At 34.9% G+C, this 17,236-nt stretch overlaps 1 protein-coding gene across 3 annotated transcripts in view; it reads left to right on the forward strand.

Annotated features, from left to right (window-relative positions):
* RABGAP1L (RAB GTPase activating protein 1 like) overlaps nt 1–17,236 on the forward strand; it is a 682,701-nt gene that overhangs the window by 393,822 nt on the left and 271,643 nt on the right. For all 3 annotated transcript variants that reach the window (XM_060034268.1, XM_060034260.1, XM_060034251.1), the window contains exon 14: nt 1,361–1,474. In XM_060034268.1, coding sequence (XP_059890251.1) covers nt 1,361–1,474 — 114 coding nt within the window. The remainder of the gene's footprint in view (nt 1–1,360; nt 1,475–17,236) is intronic.

The following is a 17,236-nucleotide window of genomic DNA, read 5'->3' on the forward strand; positions in this document are numbered from 1 at the left end:
AGCAAATTTGGAACTTTTCAGTTTTCATCCTTTCTCTATGTGATATAAGATCTAATTACTACTCAGCATGATATAGCAGCTGAAATGAAAAAGGCAGCAAGAGAAGGCACTGGCTTAACTTAGAGCTAATCAACTACATCCTTCTTATGTACTTCTCAGCTAGAGAGAGAAAGAGAAATAGCATTATTAAAGTAACTCATGTATTAAAACTCATTTTTTTTCTTTGCTTGATTTTAACTGAAAGAGGGGATTTGTTCAAGTCTTTATGGGAGCGAGACATTAAATAATACTTTTAATTTGCATTAATAGTCATTGATGCTTCTTTAGTTGTGCAGAAGTAGTAGTAGTAGAAGTAGTCCCATCCCATTTTCTTGACATTTAAACAGATAAAAAAAACAGATTAAAAAAACAGATAAAAACATTGACAGAAGTAAAATAAAATCAAGTGAATGATTAATCATTTTTTATAAGGCTTAGAACTTTTGGATCTTGAATCTGTCTGGAAAAACAAAAAACAAAAAAACTCTAGATTTATCTTTAAAGCATATGTCATTTTAATATGTTGGTTTGAGGGCTTTTTATTTTCTGAAGTGAGTGAGTTGGGTAATTACCCATTGGGAGGAAAGATTGATAATATTTTTTAAATGACTATGGTCTGAGTTTTCACATATCAGATTGTCAAAAATTAAAAAGTCAAATAATATTTGGTTTGGGGCAGGTGCGGAGAAACACATACTCTACCACTGTTTGGATTATGTGTTGGTACAATGGAAATGCATATTTATTGACCTAGCAATTCCACCTCTAGGAATATATCTTGAACATGTATGTATAAAAATGTTCCTAGTGATATTATTTGTGATAAATAGAAAAAATGCAAAAAAAATCATTAATAAGAAAATATTAAATAAATTATGGTGTGTCCATATCCAGGTGTGCCTCATTCTTTTTAATAGTTGCTATTAAAGAAAATAAAATACATTTGCATGTACTGATCAAGAATATTCTGTAAGTTATCCCATTAAGTGAAAAGAGCAGATAATTTTCTTCTATTTGTGCTTCAAAAAGCAAAGGATGGAGAAGTGTGTATACAACTTCCCTCCCTCCCCTCCCCCTCACATAAACACACAGTCACAAGTCTAAAGATAGATGGATGAAAGGACACAAAAGAAATTGTTGATAGTATTTATCTCTGATGAATGGGACTATGGGTCTGGCATGGAAGGCAGTTTTTTTTTTGTTCTTTTTTTTTATGGAGAGGGCAGCATACTATTTTTGTGCTGTTTGAAATTTTTTGACATTAATTTTCATAATTAAGAAATTTAAAATTAATGACCCAAGTCTACTTTTTTTTTTTTAGGACTCAGCCCAGGAGAGTGTTATTACTCGAGATATTCATCGTACATTTCCTGCACATGATTACTTTAAAGATACTGGAGGAGATGGCCAGGAATCTCTGTACAAGATCTGCAAGGTAGGACCCTCCACCTTATTTTTTTCTAATTTATTATATAGGGCTATATTTTAGGAATCCATATTAAAGATTTTTAGATTTGCACTGTGCCATGTTCTCTACTTTATACTTACACTACCAGATCCTCAGTATTGAGTCCTGAGGGTGACTTTTGGGCTGCATGTTCTGTGCCTTCTTGTGGTGGAAGAGGTGTAGTATGACCTCAGTTTGGCTTTGATGATAACAGGAAAGGAACAGAACGTCCTCTCAGGCTACTGCAGTAAAGGCTCAGAGGAGTCCTGATGACTCTGTTCATCTGACAAGGTAATGTGGCAGTTGTCTCAATTTTTTGACAGTAGGCAAGAGTAAGAAACAGTGTGGCACCTGTTTTTGAATACTGGCAAGTTCTCTGATATTGTTGATGTATTCTGAGTTATGTCACATCATACATCTTTGTGCAGTTTTTATATCCCATTTTGAAATCTTTCTTCTCCCTCATTATTAGTAGATCTGGAAGAAAACTGTTTCCTGACTTTCAGTAGGCGTTGCTTGGATAAAAAAGGCTCTGTGTTTAATAGTGGAGAATAGCTATCAGATTATTAATTTCTCAAAGTTATATTAGAAATGAAGAATGACTTTTCAAATCATTATATATCGTTAACTTATATTGTCCATGCTAATTGAGGCCAAAGACTCAAAATTGCAAAATTTCCATCAAATAAAGTTTTGCCCTTTATCCTCAAAGTTAAGATGCCCTGCAAAATGTGATGGGTATACTCAACATTTGTCCTTACCTACCATTCCACTAGAGATTGCTGATGAGTAGTGAACGACACCAAAAATCTTGTAATAATATGAAGAAAAAACAAACACCATGGCTAATTTTCAAGTTAGGTAGTAAGTTTCTGAATAATCAAATTTAACCTTTTATTAAGTAGCAAAGATTAGCCAGTAGGTAGTCAGAAATATGCTCACATATCAGTATCATTTAATATTTACTGTTTTTTTTTAAATGGCACTTATAAAGTACTACCTGCATATGCTAACCAAGTAGGATTGATGTTTAATTCTGCAAATGGCACACTTTGCCTAAAATCCTTCTTTGTGCATGTTTGTGTTTTAGCCCTCTGCCTACTCCTGTCTTTCTTTTCTTTTCTTTTTTTTTTTTTTTGAAAGCTTTGCTTATCTGCTGGTGCCTGACTTACGTCCTCCCCTATGTGATAGAGGATGTCACAAGCCTGCATCTAACATTAATTCATTAATTTATTTTTGCTGTGTTGAGTCTTCGTTTCTGTGCGAGGGCTTTCTCTAGTTGTGGCAAGTGGGGGCCGCTCTACATCGCAGTGCGTGGGCCTCTCACTATCGCGGCCTCTCTTGTTGAGGAGCACAGGCTCCAGACGCGCAGGCTCAGTAGTTGTGGCTCACGGGTCTAGTTGCTCCACGGCATGTGGGATCCTCCCAGACCAGGGCTCGAACCCGTGTCCTCTGCATTAGCAGGCAGATTCTCAACCACTGCGCCACCAGGGAAGCCCTCCTGTCTTTCTTTTCTTTATTTTTTCTTTTCTCTTGATGTAGCCATTTTGGAGGATTATAAACATACACACTGATCAGAAATCTGTTTTTATATGGATATATCATTTAGAGCTAGAAATGCATAACTAACTTAAAGTCTGAGAGTGTACTAATTTCTAGAAGGTGATATGTCATCTAGTTTTTAAAATGCCAAAAACCATCAAACACCACAAAAAAATGTATAATATATTTATTATATGCTTGTGAAAGGAAAACCTAATTATTAAAAAAAAATTTCTACCAGTTTTTTAAAAAATAAATTTATTTATTTATTTATTTTTGGCTGCGTTGGGTCTTTGTTGGGCTTTCTCTAGTTGCGGTGAGCGGGGGCTACTCTTCACTGCAGTGCGTGTGCTTCTCACTGCGTGGCTTCTCTTGTTGCGGAACACAGGCTCTAGGCGCACGGGCTTCATTAGTTGCAGCACACGGGCTCAGTAGTTGTGGCTTGCGGGCCCTAGAGCACAGGCCCAGTAGTTGTGGCACACGGGCTTAGATGCTTCATGGCATGTGGGATCTTCCCGGAGCAGGGCTCGAACCCAAGTCCCCTGCACTAGCAGGTGGATTCTTAACCACTGCACCACCAGGGAAGCCCTCCACCAGTTTTAAAATTCTACAAGCTAGTTAGTCTCTGGCTTGTGTAAGGAAGATATCAAAATTTATATAGTTTCTAAGTTATTTAGAAAGATCTGGCTTATAGTATATGGAACAACATTTTTCTCCTAGCATTTAGTATATTTTCAGCCATTCAGTAAGTTTTCTCTCAATTTTTCTCTAATTGATACTAGATACTTTTTTTCACATGGCTAAAACAGAAGGCTCTATGTGCTTGCAGCTTCTGCCTTACAGTTTTGCTCCATTGTAGTAAAAACAGTATTTGCTTCATTATGTAATCTTTAGAGGGGAAATATCTGAAACACTACTAAACACAAAGATAAAAGTTAAGTAGTTGGTACATTTAAGTAACTGATACCCCTTGCTTTCATATTGCAGATAATTCAACCTTGAATTCACTAGAAAGTATTTGTTATACATTCACACAGCTTGTGTAACCATTTAAAATTATCAATGTGTATTTTGTAACATGATCAAACAGTTTTAAATCTCTTTATGAGTAAAGAATATCATAAAAATATAGGTCTAAGACATATTATAATTACTGAGTAGCTTAAATTGCACTAAATTTTATGGAAAACAAAAGAATCCCGTTAAAAACATTACAAAATTCAAGGTAGTAAATAAAAGTTGATAAGGCTTTTAATATTGTGCTAAAATATATACTACCTAAACATAACTTTATAATAGTCTTTGATAATGGAGGAGAGCAGAGATGAATATATCAGAAAATGTTGGAGAAACCAAAATTTGCTGGGTTCCTACCATGTGGACCTCTTGGTTTTTAATCGACACAATTCCTTCTCCTCTGGACCTACTATGATTTAGTAGTCCAGTCCTCATGCAGGGAAACCTCAGATGGTGGTGATAATCACAAAGAGGAGAGCCTACTTATGAGTAATTTAGAATTGAATATTCTTCTCAAGTTTGTACATCCACTTTCCTTTGCTTTTTGTATTCAATTTGAGCCATATGGCCTTTATCCTACCATGTATGACTTTTAAGGTCACTGAGTGTGGTCTACCTGTTCTATCATTTTTATTTCTAGAATAATATCTAACATCATACCTCACATTCTTGGCAATAAAACTGAGTTTCCATTCTGGATACCTTGCACAAAACTGAAGAAACATTAATAAAACCTTGACCTTAAATCAGCCACTTTGTTATATGATGTATAAATACGGAAAGTTTTGCTTCTTCTTTACCAATTCTTATTCTTCTTTTTTCCTTAATTATTTTCTTGTCTTACTGCACTGACCAGAACCTCCATTATAGTGTTAAAATGAAGTATTGATAGTAGACATCCTTGTCTCACTCCTGATTGTAAATGAAATGCATTTAATGATTTACTACTAAGAATGGCGGTATTCACATCAGCAACACACTTATAGAGTTCTTTTTAATACAGTACCTTCCATGTGTTATAGTAATTTTAAATTTACAGAGTATTTCCGTATATATTACCTCATTTATTTCTGACAACTCCTCATCAATGGAGCCTATTCTAGAAATATAATATGCTGTGCTGTTAAATTGAGACAGAAATTTATTGAGAGAATTTCAGTTAGAATAAGTCCAGAGATCAACTCTGGTTTCAAGGATATAAGAGTCTGACTTTGGAGCTGAAAAGTTTTCTGTGACTCTGGTGAAATGAGGAATGATCTGAACTGTCAGGTTAGAGGGAGGACTGTTAAAACTCACTGTCATGTTTTAATGGCCCTGTCAATTTTAGGTTTTGCCTCTTAATATCTTTTTCAGAGTAGGAGGAAGTCGAAGTGGTTCAAAGATTCTTCTGTTGTCATAAATTTATGCGTGGAAGTAGAACTGAAAGTATAATAGGATTCATAGGATTCTGGAAATGAGATAGTTTTGACATCCCTCCCTCCTTCTCTCCTTTCCTCCCTCCATTCCTCCCTCCCTCCCTCCCTCCTTTCTTTCCTGTTAGTTATGTCAATAACATATTTTAAAATAATGTCCTTTAAAGGACGAAAAATACACTACTCCTCCCCAAGTATCCTTAGGACTTTTCTAATTTACATATGATGTAAAATCTGGTTTTAGTTGGGAGACAGGTTGGTGTAGTTTAAAGGACTAAACATGAAGAGGTCTGGTTCTGGTCTTGATTCCTCCTCTAAGCAGATCTAAGACTTTGGGAAAATCACTTTTTAAAGTTCCTCCTCAGTAATCGTGTGGGGTGTGATAAGATTATTCTAATTACAATTTGCTATGATTTTAAGTGTTGTTTAAAATTTTTTTTCCAAAATATAACATATTGAATGTAGAATTTAACAGTTAATTCCTGTGTTAGGTCTTAGCTCTGTTTATCAATACCAGGACTATAAAGGAATGTGATTTTACTTTGAAAACTTTACCTGGCTTTCTGTTATTATGTTTGGGAGTGTGTTTCATGCACACATGAAATGTAGTGCATTTAGTGATTTACTTCTAGATATACATCTCTTTATAAGACCTAAGACGAGTCAGTCATAGTAATTAGCTAAAACACTGTTCACAACAGAATAGACTCTTGTGCCATTTAATTTGAAGCATATTGCTTTTTCACATTTTCTGATTACAGCAACTGCTTTATATCAAAGAGGCTACGGCTGTGAACTGAATGGGAGGGTTGAATATATTACAGAGAAATCAATACCTTTGTTCATCTGGGTTAATAATTTGATGGTATAATGGTTTGTAGAAGGACAAAAATAAACTTAACCCCTGTTGCAGCAAATATTTTTCTCAAAACAAGATTGGATTTAATATAAGAACTAAAGCATTTCAGGAGTTATTTTGATAGCAAAGTAATGAGTGATCTGATGCTTGATTTCGAAGAATGTAAATGATCACCAACTCTTGTGAAATTAGATATAATCATACATTATTTATATTGTTTTCTAGATTTATGGGGGTATTTGTGATTATAGGGCTGAATTGTTTTTCATGGAGTCGACAGTACTCTCCATAGTTTTCTATCTATTTGACTACTCGTAATGCAACTCCCTTCCTTGGGGTTCCTGAATGATCCCTAGTTTTAATGACAGATTTTCTGAACACATTGTAGCCCGCTATTCTTTACTCTACATAGCCCAATTTTACCAACAGCTTGAGCAACCTGTGGGACTCCTCCTACTAATGCCCTTGGAATCTGATTGGCCCCAGAATGAGGGCTCTTTGGTGTGGAATGACAGGCATTCCTGGATCAAGATGCACCAAAAGGATTTAGTTTAGAGTGGTACCTAGGGGGAATCAGGCAGCCTTTGGAGAATCAAGCAGGTCTTTTCTGTTTTCTGTATACCTCCTCTCTCACCCTTGGGTTGCCGGTGTGCTTCTTTGAATTACAGTAACCTTCTAAGGCAGATCCAAACGGGAGGCTACTGAGGAGTCCTTTGAGCCCCTGGGGCCCCTCTGCTTTGCCAGCACATCCTAATGAACAGTGAATTAAGTGGTTTCAGAAGACCTTGAGGAATAGCAGAGTATTCTCAAATAAATTAATTTCCTTAAGGAAAAATTAATTCTTTCAGCCCATACAGGAAGGCTTGGAGTACCTTCCTAATATTCAGATGATAATTGACATCATCACGACAGTAACAGTGGGAACTTGTGAAGCGCTGTGGTTTAGAAAGCACTTCTGTACATGTTGTTATTTGATCCCCATAGGTCCTCCCTAAGACAGGAAGAATTTCCTGCATTTTATAGATGAACTCCAGAGAAACTAAATTATCGGCCTAAAATTATATAGCCACTAAATGGCAGAGACTAATTTGAACCCAGATCTGTTAGCTTAAAATTCTGTAATATTTCTACAATACTATTGTGATTGTACATGTGTGATGAAGAAGAAAAGTTATGATTTATTAAATACTTCCTGAATACCAGAAACTATGCTGAGCACTTTTACACATATCGTGTTATGTATTTTGACAGTTATCCTGGAAATAAAAACTATATTTCTGTTCTTGTACTTAGGATAAATTCTCAGGAAGGTTAAAAGCATTTACTCTTATCACATGGATAAGAAATTTTGAAACTAGTATTCCATTCTAGGCAGGTCTGTCGAACTGCAGTGTCCATGTTCTTTGTACTATGGTGGCTTTTCTTAGTGTTAGAGGGACAATATTTAAACTGCAAGTGAATCTTAGCATCATTATCGCAAGTGAAATCCAGTGAGGTAGAAAATATTTTTCTGTCAGGCTAAAAATTAAATGTGAAGAAGAAAATGATCTTATATGTTTATGCATATCAATGTCATAATAATGAGAAAATCAGGGACACCAATGGGGTCTTCACCAAAGAACTTGGAGTTACTCAGGCTCCTAGTCAAGGTAAATGTTTTGATTATTTTCTTCCTGGTACAGCCAGTACAAGATTAGTCAGAAGATAGTACAAGAACATGCTTTGGGGGGCCCACAAAAGAAAAATAAATTCATCTTTAATAATTTCATCTAGAATTTTATAATCTGAAGTTCTAGAAAGAAGTTATGTTAATTTCAGCATGCAACTTTTGATTCCTTTTTCAAAAAATCTTTAGATTATTTGAACTACATATGGGGAATGGGCACCATAATCTCTTCAGTGCTTAGGGCCTTTAAAGGTTTTAATGAGACCCTAGGGACTTCTAATAGTAATAAATAGAAATTGGATATCAAACTTACAAAATGTGGCTTTTTCTTGTAGCTGGTTATAAGAAGGCAGAGTCTTCATTTTTTCCCCCAGTTTTATTGAGAAATAATTGACATACATCAGTGTATAAATTTAAGGTGTACTTAAAATTTTTTTTCAACATGGCTTGACTTACGTATATTGTAAAATGATTACTGCAGAAAGTTTAGTGAACATCCATCTTCTCATGTAGATAAAATAAAGAGAAAAGAATATTTTTTTCTCCTTGTCATGAGAGCTCTTGGGATCTACTCTCTTAAACAGCTTTCCTACATGTCACACAGCAGTGTTAACTGTAGTCATCATGTTGTACATCCTTACTACTTATTTACCTTACAACTGGAAGCTTGTACCTTTTAACACCTTCCTCCACTTTCCCCTCCCTCCACCCCCACCTTTGGTAGTCTGGTAATCACAAATCTGATCTCTTTTTCTTTGAGTTTGGTGTTGTGGTTTTGTTTTATTTTGTTTGATTCCACATACGAGTGAGATCATACAGTATTTGACTTTCTCTGTCTTACTTATTTCATTTAGCATAATACCTTCAAGGTTCATCCATGTTAGGCCTTCATCTTTATAAAGAATAGTTTCCTTAAAAATCACTTTAGATCTCCTTGTTACCATTAAAAATTTTTAGTAAGTCTAACATTTAATACACACATAGTAGAGTGCACAAATATTGCGGCTATAATTCAGTGAATTCTTACCCAGTGAACACTGCTGTGTAAGCTCTAGGACAAAGATAAAGAATTTTGCCAACACTCTGGAAGCCTTCCTTATTTTCTCTGCTAGTAATTACTTCCCCCAAAGGTAAACAGCATTCTGACATCTATTACCATATATTAGTATTGCCTCGTTTTGAACTTTATTTTTTCCTTGTAGTTTTATTGAGGTGTAATTGACATACCACACTCTATATGTTTAAGGTGTACAGCCTAATATTTGGCCTACATACATCATGAAATGATTACCACAATAAGTTTAGTAAACATCTGTCATCTCATACAGATACAACATTAAAGAGATAGAAAAAGGTTTTTTTTTTCTTGTGATGAGCACTCTCAGGATTTACTCTCTTAACAGCTTTCATGTATAACATACTGCCTTTATCTAGTTCCCTCTCCTCACCCCCTGCCTCTTGGTAACTACCAATCTGATCCTAATTTGTTTGTTTGTTTTTAAAGTATAATTGACCTGCAACACTATGTTAGTTCCTGTTACACAGCATAGTGATTTGGTACTACTGTATATTTCAAAGTGATCATCATGATAAGTCTAGTTACCATCTGTCACCAGATGAAGATATTACATAATTATTGACTATATTTCCCATATTGTACATGTCATACGTGTGACCTCTTTTGGATCTTTAAAAAATTGACTTTCACAAAATGTATCTTGTTGTGTATAGTTTCTTTTGTTCCCATTGTCTATGAGGTTTAACCATGTTATTGTACATGGCAGGAATTCATTGTTTTCATTGCTGCATAATATTACATGGCAGGACTATATCACAATATATTACCCATTCTACTCTTGGTGGGCATTTGGGGTTGTTTTCAGTTATGAATAATGCTGGTATGTGTACACTTCTATTAATAATGTTTTTGTGCACACATGTATGCATGTCTGTTAGATATCTACTAGGAATGGAATTTCTGGGTCAAAGGATATGGGCATGTTCACCTTTGGTAGATATTGCCAAATAAGTTTTCAAAGTTTAACCATTTACATTTCAAATAGCAGTGTATAAGAATTCCAGGGCTTCCCTGGTGGCGCAGTGGTTGGGAGTCCGCCTGCTGATGCGGGGGACATGCGTTCGTGCCCCAGTCCGGGAAGATCCCATGTGCCGCAGAGCGGCTGGGCCCGTGAGCCACGGCCGCTGGGCCTGCGTGTCCGGAGCCTGTGCTCTGCAGTGCGACAGGCCACAGCAGTGAGAGGCCCGCGTACCGCAAAAAAAAAAAAAAAAGAATTCCAGTTGCTCTGGATTTTCACCAAAACCTGATAAACTTTTAAATTTTAAGCATTTTGGTGGATGTGTAGTGGTTATCTCATTGTGGTTCACATGCATTTCCCTTATGACTGTCGAGGATCAGCATCTATTCACATGCTTGTTGTCCATTAGGATATCCTCTGTCATGAAAAACTTGTTTCTCTTTTGCTTATTTTAACAACTGGGTTTTCTCTTATTGCTTTGTAGGAGATTTTTTTGTATATCCTAGGTATGAATCCTTTTTTAGATATATGTATTGCAAATGTTTTCTCTATGGCTTGCTTTTTTACTCTATTAATGGTATCTTTTGATAAACAGAAGCTATTAATTTTAAAGAGGCCAGATTTATTAATCTTTCCTTTTGTGGTTAGTGTTACTGTGTCCTGCTTAAGAAATATTTGCCTAGCCCAAAGTCAAAATATTCTCTGATGTAATCTAGAAATGTTATTCTTTTGCTTTTTACATTGAGGGTTATGATCCATCTACAATTGATTTTTGTATAAAGCAGAAGTCAAGGTGTAGTTTCTTTCCATATGTATTTCTAATTGGTCCAGCATTGTTTTTAAACAATCATTCTTTCTCCATTGTATTGCTGTAGCATCTCTGTTATAAATCAGGTCCATGTATACATGGGTCTGTAGCTGGACCATTCTTTTTTTTCCCATAATTCTGGCTTTCTTTTTAATTTCTTTTTTGTTGTTGTTGAATATATTTGACATATTATGTAAATTTAAGGTTTTACAACATGTTAATTTGTTACATTTATATATTTTAATGTGATTGCTGTTGTATTGGTATTTAGCACCTCTATTACATTACATAATTATCCTATCTTTTTAGTGGATTGGATAATTAAGTTGTAGTCTCAACATCTTTGATGATTATAGTACAGTATTGTCTGTTTTCATTATACTGTACATTAGATCTACATGTCTTATTTACAACTCATTGCAAGTTTGTACCCTTAAGGAGCATCAATCTTATCTCCCCCCTACACACTGCATCCTCTGGTAATCACCACTTTACTCTCTGTTTTTTTAGGAGTTTGACTTTTTTAGATTCTACAGATAAGTGATATAAAATAGGAGTTGTCCTTCTCTGTCTGACTTATCTTGCTTAGCATAATGTGCTCAGGGTTTATCCATGTTGTCCCAAATGGCAGGATATCCTCCTTCCTCATGGCTGAAAACATTCCATTACTGTATATATACCACATCACTTTTATCCATTCATTCATTGATGGACATTTAACCTGTTTCCATATCTTGGCTATTGTGACTAATGCTGCAATAAACATGGGAGTGCATATATCTCTTAAAAATGATGTTTTCATTTCTGGACCATTTCTGATCTGCTTATCTATCTTTATACCAATACCACACTATTATAATTAAAATAGATTTACAAGAAGTCTTATTATCTGGTGGTGCTGGGCCTACAACTTTGTTCTGCTTCAAAATTATTTTTACTATCTTGGTCCTTTGTAGTTCCATATTTTAGAATCAGCTTGGCAGATTTTGAGGGGAAAACATGCTTTGAGAATTTTGATTGGTATTGCATTGAAGAAATAGTTCATCAATTTTATTATCAATAGTTTTTTCAAAGAGCCAACTTTTGGCTTTGTTGATCTTATCTATTATATATTTGCTTTCTATTTTATTGATATCTGCATTTTTTCTTTTTCAATAAAATTCTGCATGTTAAAAAAAATTAATATCACCCAAAAAAGTTCCCTAATGCCCCTTTACAGTCAATCCCCCCACCTATACCTGACCCCAGGCAACCCCATTATCTTCTTTCTCCATTATAGATTAGTTTTCATTTTATAGAATTTAATGTAAATGAATCATACAGCACATACTTCTGCTTCTCTCCAGCATAATGCTTTTGAGATTCATTCATGTCATTGAGTGTTTCAGTGTTCTATTCTTTTTTATTGCTGAGTAGTATTCCATTGTAACCTCTCCAATTTTGATGTCATATTTTATTATCATTTAGTTTTAAATATGACCTAATTTCCATAGTGATTCCTTTGATCCATCACATTCATTGATTTCTAAGTTCTTTTTTTTGGGGTATTGATTTCTAGCTTAATTTCACTATGGTCAAAAATATGCTGTGTGTGAGTTTAAAACTTTGGATTGTTGAGACTTGCTTTATGACCTGAACGTGTCCTGTTTTGGTTTCAATTAGATAAACTTTGTAATCATGTTTTTCTGATTTTCTTTAGAGTTACTCTCTTTCTTGTTATGTGTTTTGTTTTTGGTTTTGTTTTTTGTCTGTTCTATCAGTTAGTGATGAAATTGTGCTCAAATTCCCAACTATGAGTTTTGGACTTATCTATTTTTCCTTTTAATTTTGCCAAGTTTTGCTTTATGTATTTTGAGGTTATGTTATTAAGTGCATACAAATTTAGTATTGTTATGTCTTCGTATTGAATTAACCTTATTATCATTATAAAATGTCTTTCTTGTTGGTAGTTTGAACTTCAGTATAAGTATGTCCATCTTGGCTTTATTTTTGCGTCTTCTGTAAGCATCTTATAATTGAATTTTTAAACTATATACAATCTTATCTTTTTATTGGGGTATTGAGTATATTTACATTTAATGAACTTACTGGCATAGTTGATTTTAAACTTAATACCTCACTATTTGTGCTGTATATGTCTCATCTGTTACTCATTTTTTCCTCTTTTTTTCCATTTTCCACACTGTAACTATTAGTTATGCAGTTTTTATGCTTTTAGTAGTTACCCTATTAGTTATGCAGTTTTATGCTTTTAGTAGTTATGATCACAATGTGCATTCTTTGCTTATTAGAATCCACCTTAAATGATCAATCACACCTAAAGTGATCAATCACTTAAATCATCGATTACTTCCAGGATAATGCAAGAAACTTATATCTCTTTAACTCCATGTTCTGCTTGTTGTTCTGTTTTTGTCATGTATTTAATTATATTTGAGTATCAGTACCCCCCCAGACACACGCACAGGATGTTATTTTTTGTGTCTTAAACCATCAGTGTTCATCTAGACTTACTCACCTATGTATCTGTTCTTGTGCTCTTCATTTCTTTCTGCATTGCCTGAGTACATCTGAGATCATATTGCTTATGCTTAAAGAACTGTCTTTAGTATTTCTTTAGTGAAAGTCTGCTGATGAAAATGCTTTCATTTTTTACTTTTCTGAGAACCTCATAATTTTGTCTTTATTTTGGAAAGATATTTTCATTTGGTTCTAGGTTGGTGTTATTTTCCTTAGGATTTTAAAGATGCTATTCTATTGTCTTCAGGCTTTCATCATTTTTGTTGAAAGATGGCTATCAGTATTATCATGGTTTCTTTAAAGGTAATGCATCTTTTTTTCTCTGCTTTAAATTTTTTTTATTTATGTTTGTTTCTTCTATAATGTGTCCTAGGTGTGGTTTTCTTTGTACTGCTTGGAGTTTGTTACTGAATCTGCAGCTTGACATAGTTTGTCACTTTTAGAAAATGCTTAGCCACTATCTCCCCAAATACTGTTTTGCCTCTGTCCTCTATTCTGGATGTCCAAGTACTAATATTTTACTATCCCTTATGTCTTTTACCCTATTTAATATATTTCCATCCTTTCTTGGTGGCTCCATCTGGATATTTTTTACTAATCCTTTCTCCAGTCTATTGAATCCTTAATTATTGTTGTTTTATTTTTCAGTTCTAGAATTTCCATTTGATTATTTTTAAAAGTAGATTCCAGTTCCTTGGTGAAATTATTTTTTATTTTCTTGAACAGATTAATCATAGTTATTTGAAAGTCCAAGTCCGATAAATTCTAATATCTGATCACCTATGAATATATTCCTATTTTCTCTTGATTTTTATTCATTTGATCATTTTTTTTCATGCTTGATCATATTTAATAGAATTCTGGGTCTTGTTATGAAAAATTATAAAGGCTTTCGATGATGTTATTGATATTTCACTCCAGAACAGATTCAGTTTTCCTCTGGTAGGAAGATGGAGTATGGTGTATCCCTTTGAGCCAGTTTTGACTGTTTCTTGCTTAGAGAGTGACTTTCCAGGATCTCAACTAAAAGTCTGAGGTATTTACTGGAGACCTTCCTCTTTGATGGGACCCTACCCTTTAATTTTCATGTCCTTGGCAGTATGAAACCACTGAAATCTCTGATTAGCTATTCTTAGCATTATTGCAGGCAGTTTTCTGAAAATTTCCCCTTCTATAAGATATATTTAGCTTCTGTGAGGAAATACGAGAGATCAAACTTTTATAATGTTTTCCTCAAACTTTTCAGTAGACATATTGTTGGTTAATAGTTTCCAGAGGAGAGGGGAAACTTTCACTGATGATCTTGTTTACAATGGGATAATAGATTATCATACTGATAAATCTTACTTTTTCAGAGTAAGAGCTTATTTAGTATTTTTCCCCTCCTTTAAATCACTCATTTCACATTTTATGTTTTAGAAGAATTGGTTAATGCTGCTTCATTGCCAAGGACAATTATGTTTGTAGCTATTCAGAACATCAGATGCATGCTTACACATACATACACATAAAAAGAGATCCTAACCTAAAGTTGAAAAGCTTCACTCGTGTGTGTGTGTGTGTGTGTGTGTTTGGGGGTTAACTTCATGCTTAGCTTTTGCATAAATATTTCAAAAACATTTTAATATTTGTTAGTATCACTAAAGTCATACATTAGGGATGTTTTGGAGGGTTTTGTTCTCTTTAATACACATATTCTATGAGTCAGAGCTCAACTGGGAAGATATAATGTTATTTTAAATGTGGAGTTCTTCTGCAGCTGTAACAATAAAAAGGTCAAGTTTGTGAAGCTGGAGTCCTGGAAAGAGAATGAGTGATTTGTAATACTCTTCAGAGTGTCTGAAGAGATTTTAAAAATTTCTTTATGTGGGCTTCCCTGGTGGCGCAGTGGTTGAGAGTCCGCCTGCTGAGGCAGGGGACACGGGTTCGTGCCCTAGTCTGGGAAGATCCCACATGACGTGGAGCGGCTGGGCCTGTGAGCCATGGCCGCTGAGCCTGCGCGTCCGGAGCCTGTGCTCCGCAACGGGAGAGGCCACAACAGTGAAAGGCCCGCGTACAGCAAAAAAAAAAATTTATTTATGTGCTTGACCCCGTAAGAGCTTTTCTTGAAATAGCTTTGTAGTTTCTGTGGAGCCTGTAGTCTTTCAACTATAAGTCTAATTGAAGCCGTCACACCATTATTAGAATAAAAAGAGAAAGGGTGGGATTATGGGGATGATAAAAATGTATAAAATTAGAACACAGGGATTAGAATATATCCTAAGTGTTTGATTATAGTCACTGTTTTTAGAAAACAATACTCTTTTAGGAAAAGGAGAAAAGTAAGATTACTTTTTAAAAGAGAAAAGGAAAAACAACAGTAACGTGCAAAGACATGCACAAAGAACCTTCAAATAAAATTCTACTCATGGTACCTCCTGAACTTATGATTTTTCTCAAAATAGAGATCTATTTCTATACCAGATTCAGATGCGTTAAATATTCTAAATAATACACTCTCAGTTATTTCTGAGTTAATTAGTTATAGACTTATGGGCACTTATTTCCTGTTTACTAATTGTTATGCAGTTGGCAATGTCTTTATAACTTTGAAGCCTCCTCCTTAACCAGAGCTCTTCCTGCATCTTTTAAAGACTTTGGAAGGGTGTGAATCTGAATTGCTCTCCTCCTCCTTCCCATCTGTCCAGATCTTAGTTGCCCACTTCCCTTGTGAAGCTTGTCCTACCCACAGTGATTTACAGATGAAAAATACTCTGTAAAATTTAGGTTATTGTGGATTATGTTTTGAACAGTATCTGATTAATTTCATTTACGTCTTCTCTGCAGTGTGTTCAGTCTTTGAGGGAAGAGGCTGTCTCTGACATTTTCTTTTTCTTTGTCCCAGAGAGCAGAGTGCAGTACCAGTTATCCGGTGTCAGTATAATTAACTCTACAGCCTTGACTTGGTGAAACTGACTGTGTTATTCCATGTCCTTTAGGAAGCCTATCACCAAGACAGGATTAAATGGTAAAAAAATGTATTAGGGCAAATGCCTGTAAGAGAAACTGCGAAGGAAGCTGGGAGAGCCATTGGACCACAGTGCTGGTCTGACCCTGAAAGAAGAAGAGAGGAAGGAAAGAAGGTCAGATGAAAGTGTCTTAGACTGTAGTGCACTTTTAAGGAAAGTTTGGCAAGGCCACTGGGGTTGCCTGTGAGCTCCCACTTCTCCCAGAAGCTGGCCTGCCTTAGTGTTCTTGCTGTGCTCAGTCATTAATTGGGAGCAGCCCATGGCAAGTGTGATATTAGTGCAACTGCTTGGTGCACAGCAGTTGAGACCCTTGGTCAGTTATGTTCCTTGCTGTTGGAGATCTGAGAGGTGCATTTTCATGGTCACCATACTGATATTTTAGATGAAAATTTAACGTGTATAAACTCTGAAAAAGCTCTTTATTTCTACCATTTCCTTCTTGTGTAATTTTATTCATAAACATTCAGGTTAAGCTTCTTCAGAGCATGGCTGCTGATCTTCTTTATTTTGTAGATTTCCTTCATGATGTCCTTTATGTACCATTTTTTAAAAATCAGAAATCCAAGAGTATAAACTAAACACTCTGAGTAATTCACCATAATCACACAGTAGTTTCTTGTAATAGGGACATTAAAATTTTTTTTAAGGATATGGTAATTATTTTACATTTCCTTTTTTATAAAAACTGGGTATATCAGTTCACTTTTAAGTTGTTGCCAAGGGTGTTTTTTTTTTAAGTTTTATATAAAAGGAAACTTACATCTAGGAATTTTGCCAGCCATGTTAGATAAGAAAATTGCTTTGTGAGTGAATATTTGTGAGAACATCTAGCCTTCTACATTTCTCATCACCAGTGTTTAGATTATTTCATATCAGTGAATC

This window comes from Delphinus delphis, chromosome 1, assembly GCF_949987515.2.
Source record: "Delphinus delphis chromosome 1, mDelDel1.2, whole genome shotgun sequence".
Classification (NCBI taxonomy): Eukaryota; Metazoa; Chordata; class Mammalia; order Artiodactyla; family Delphinidae; genus Delphinus; species Delphinus delphis.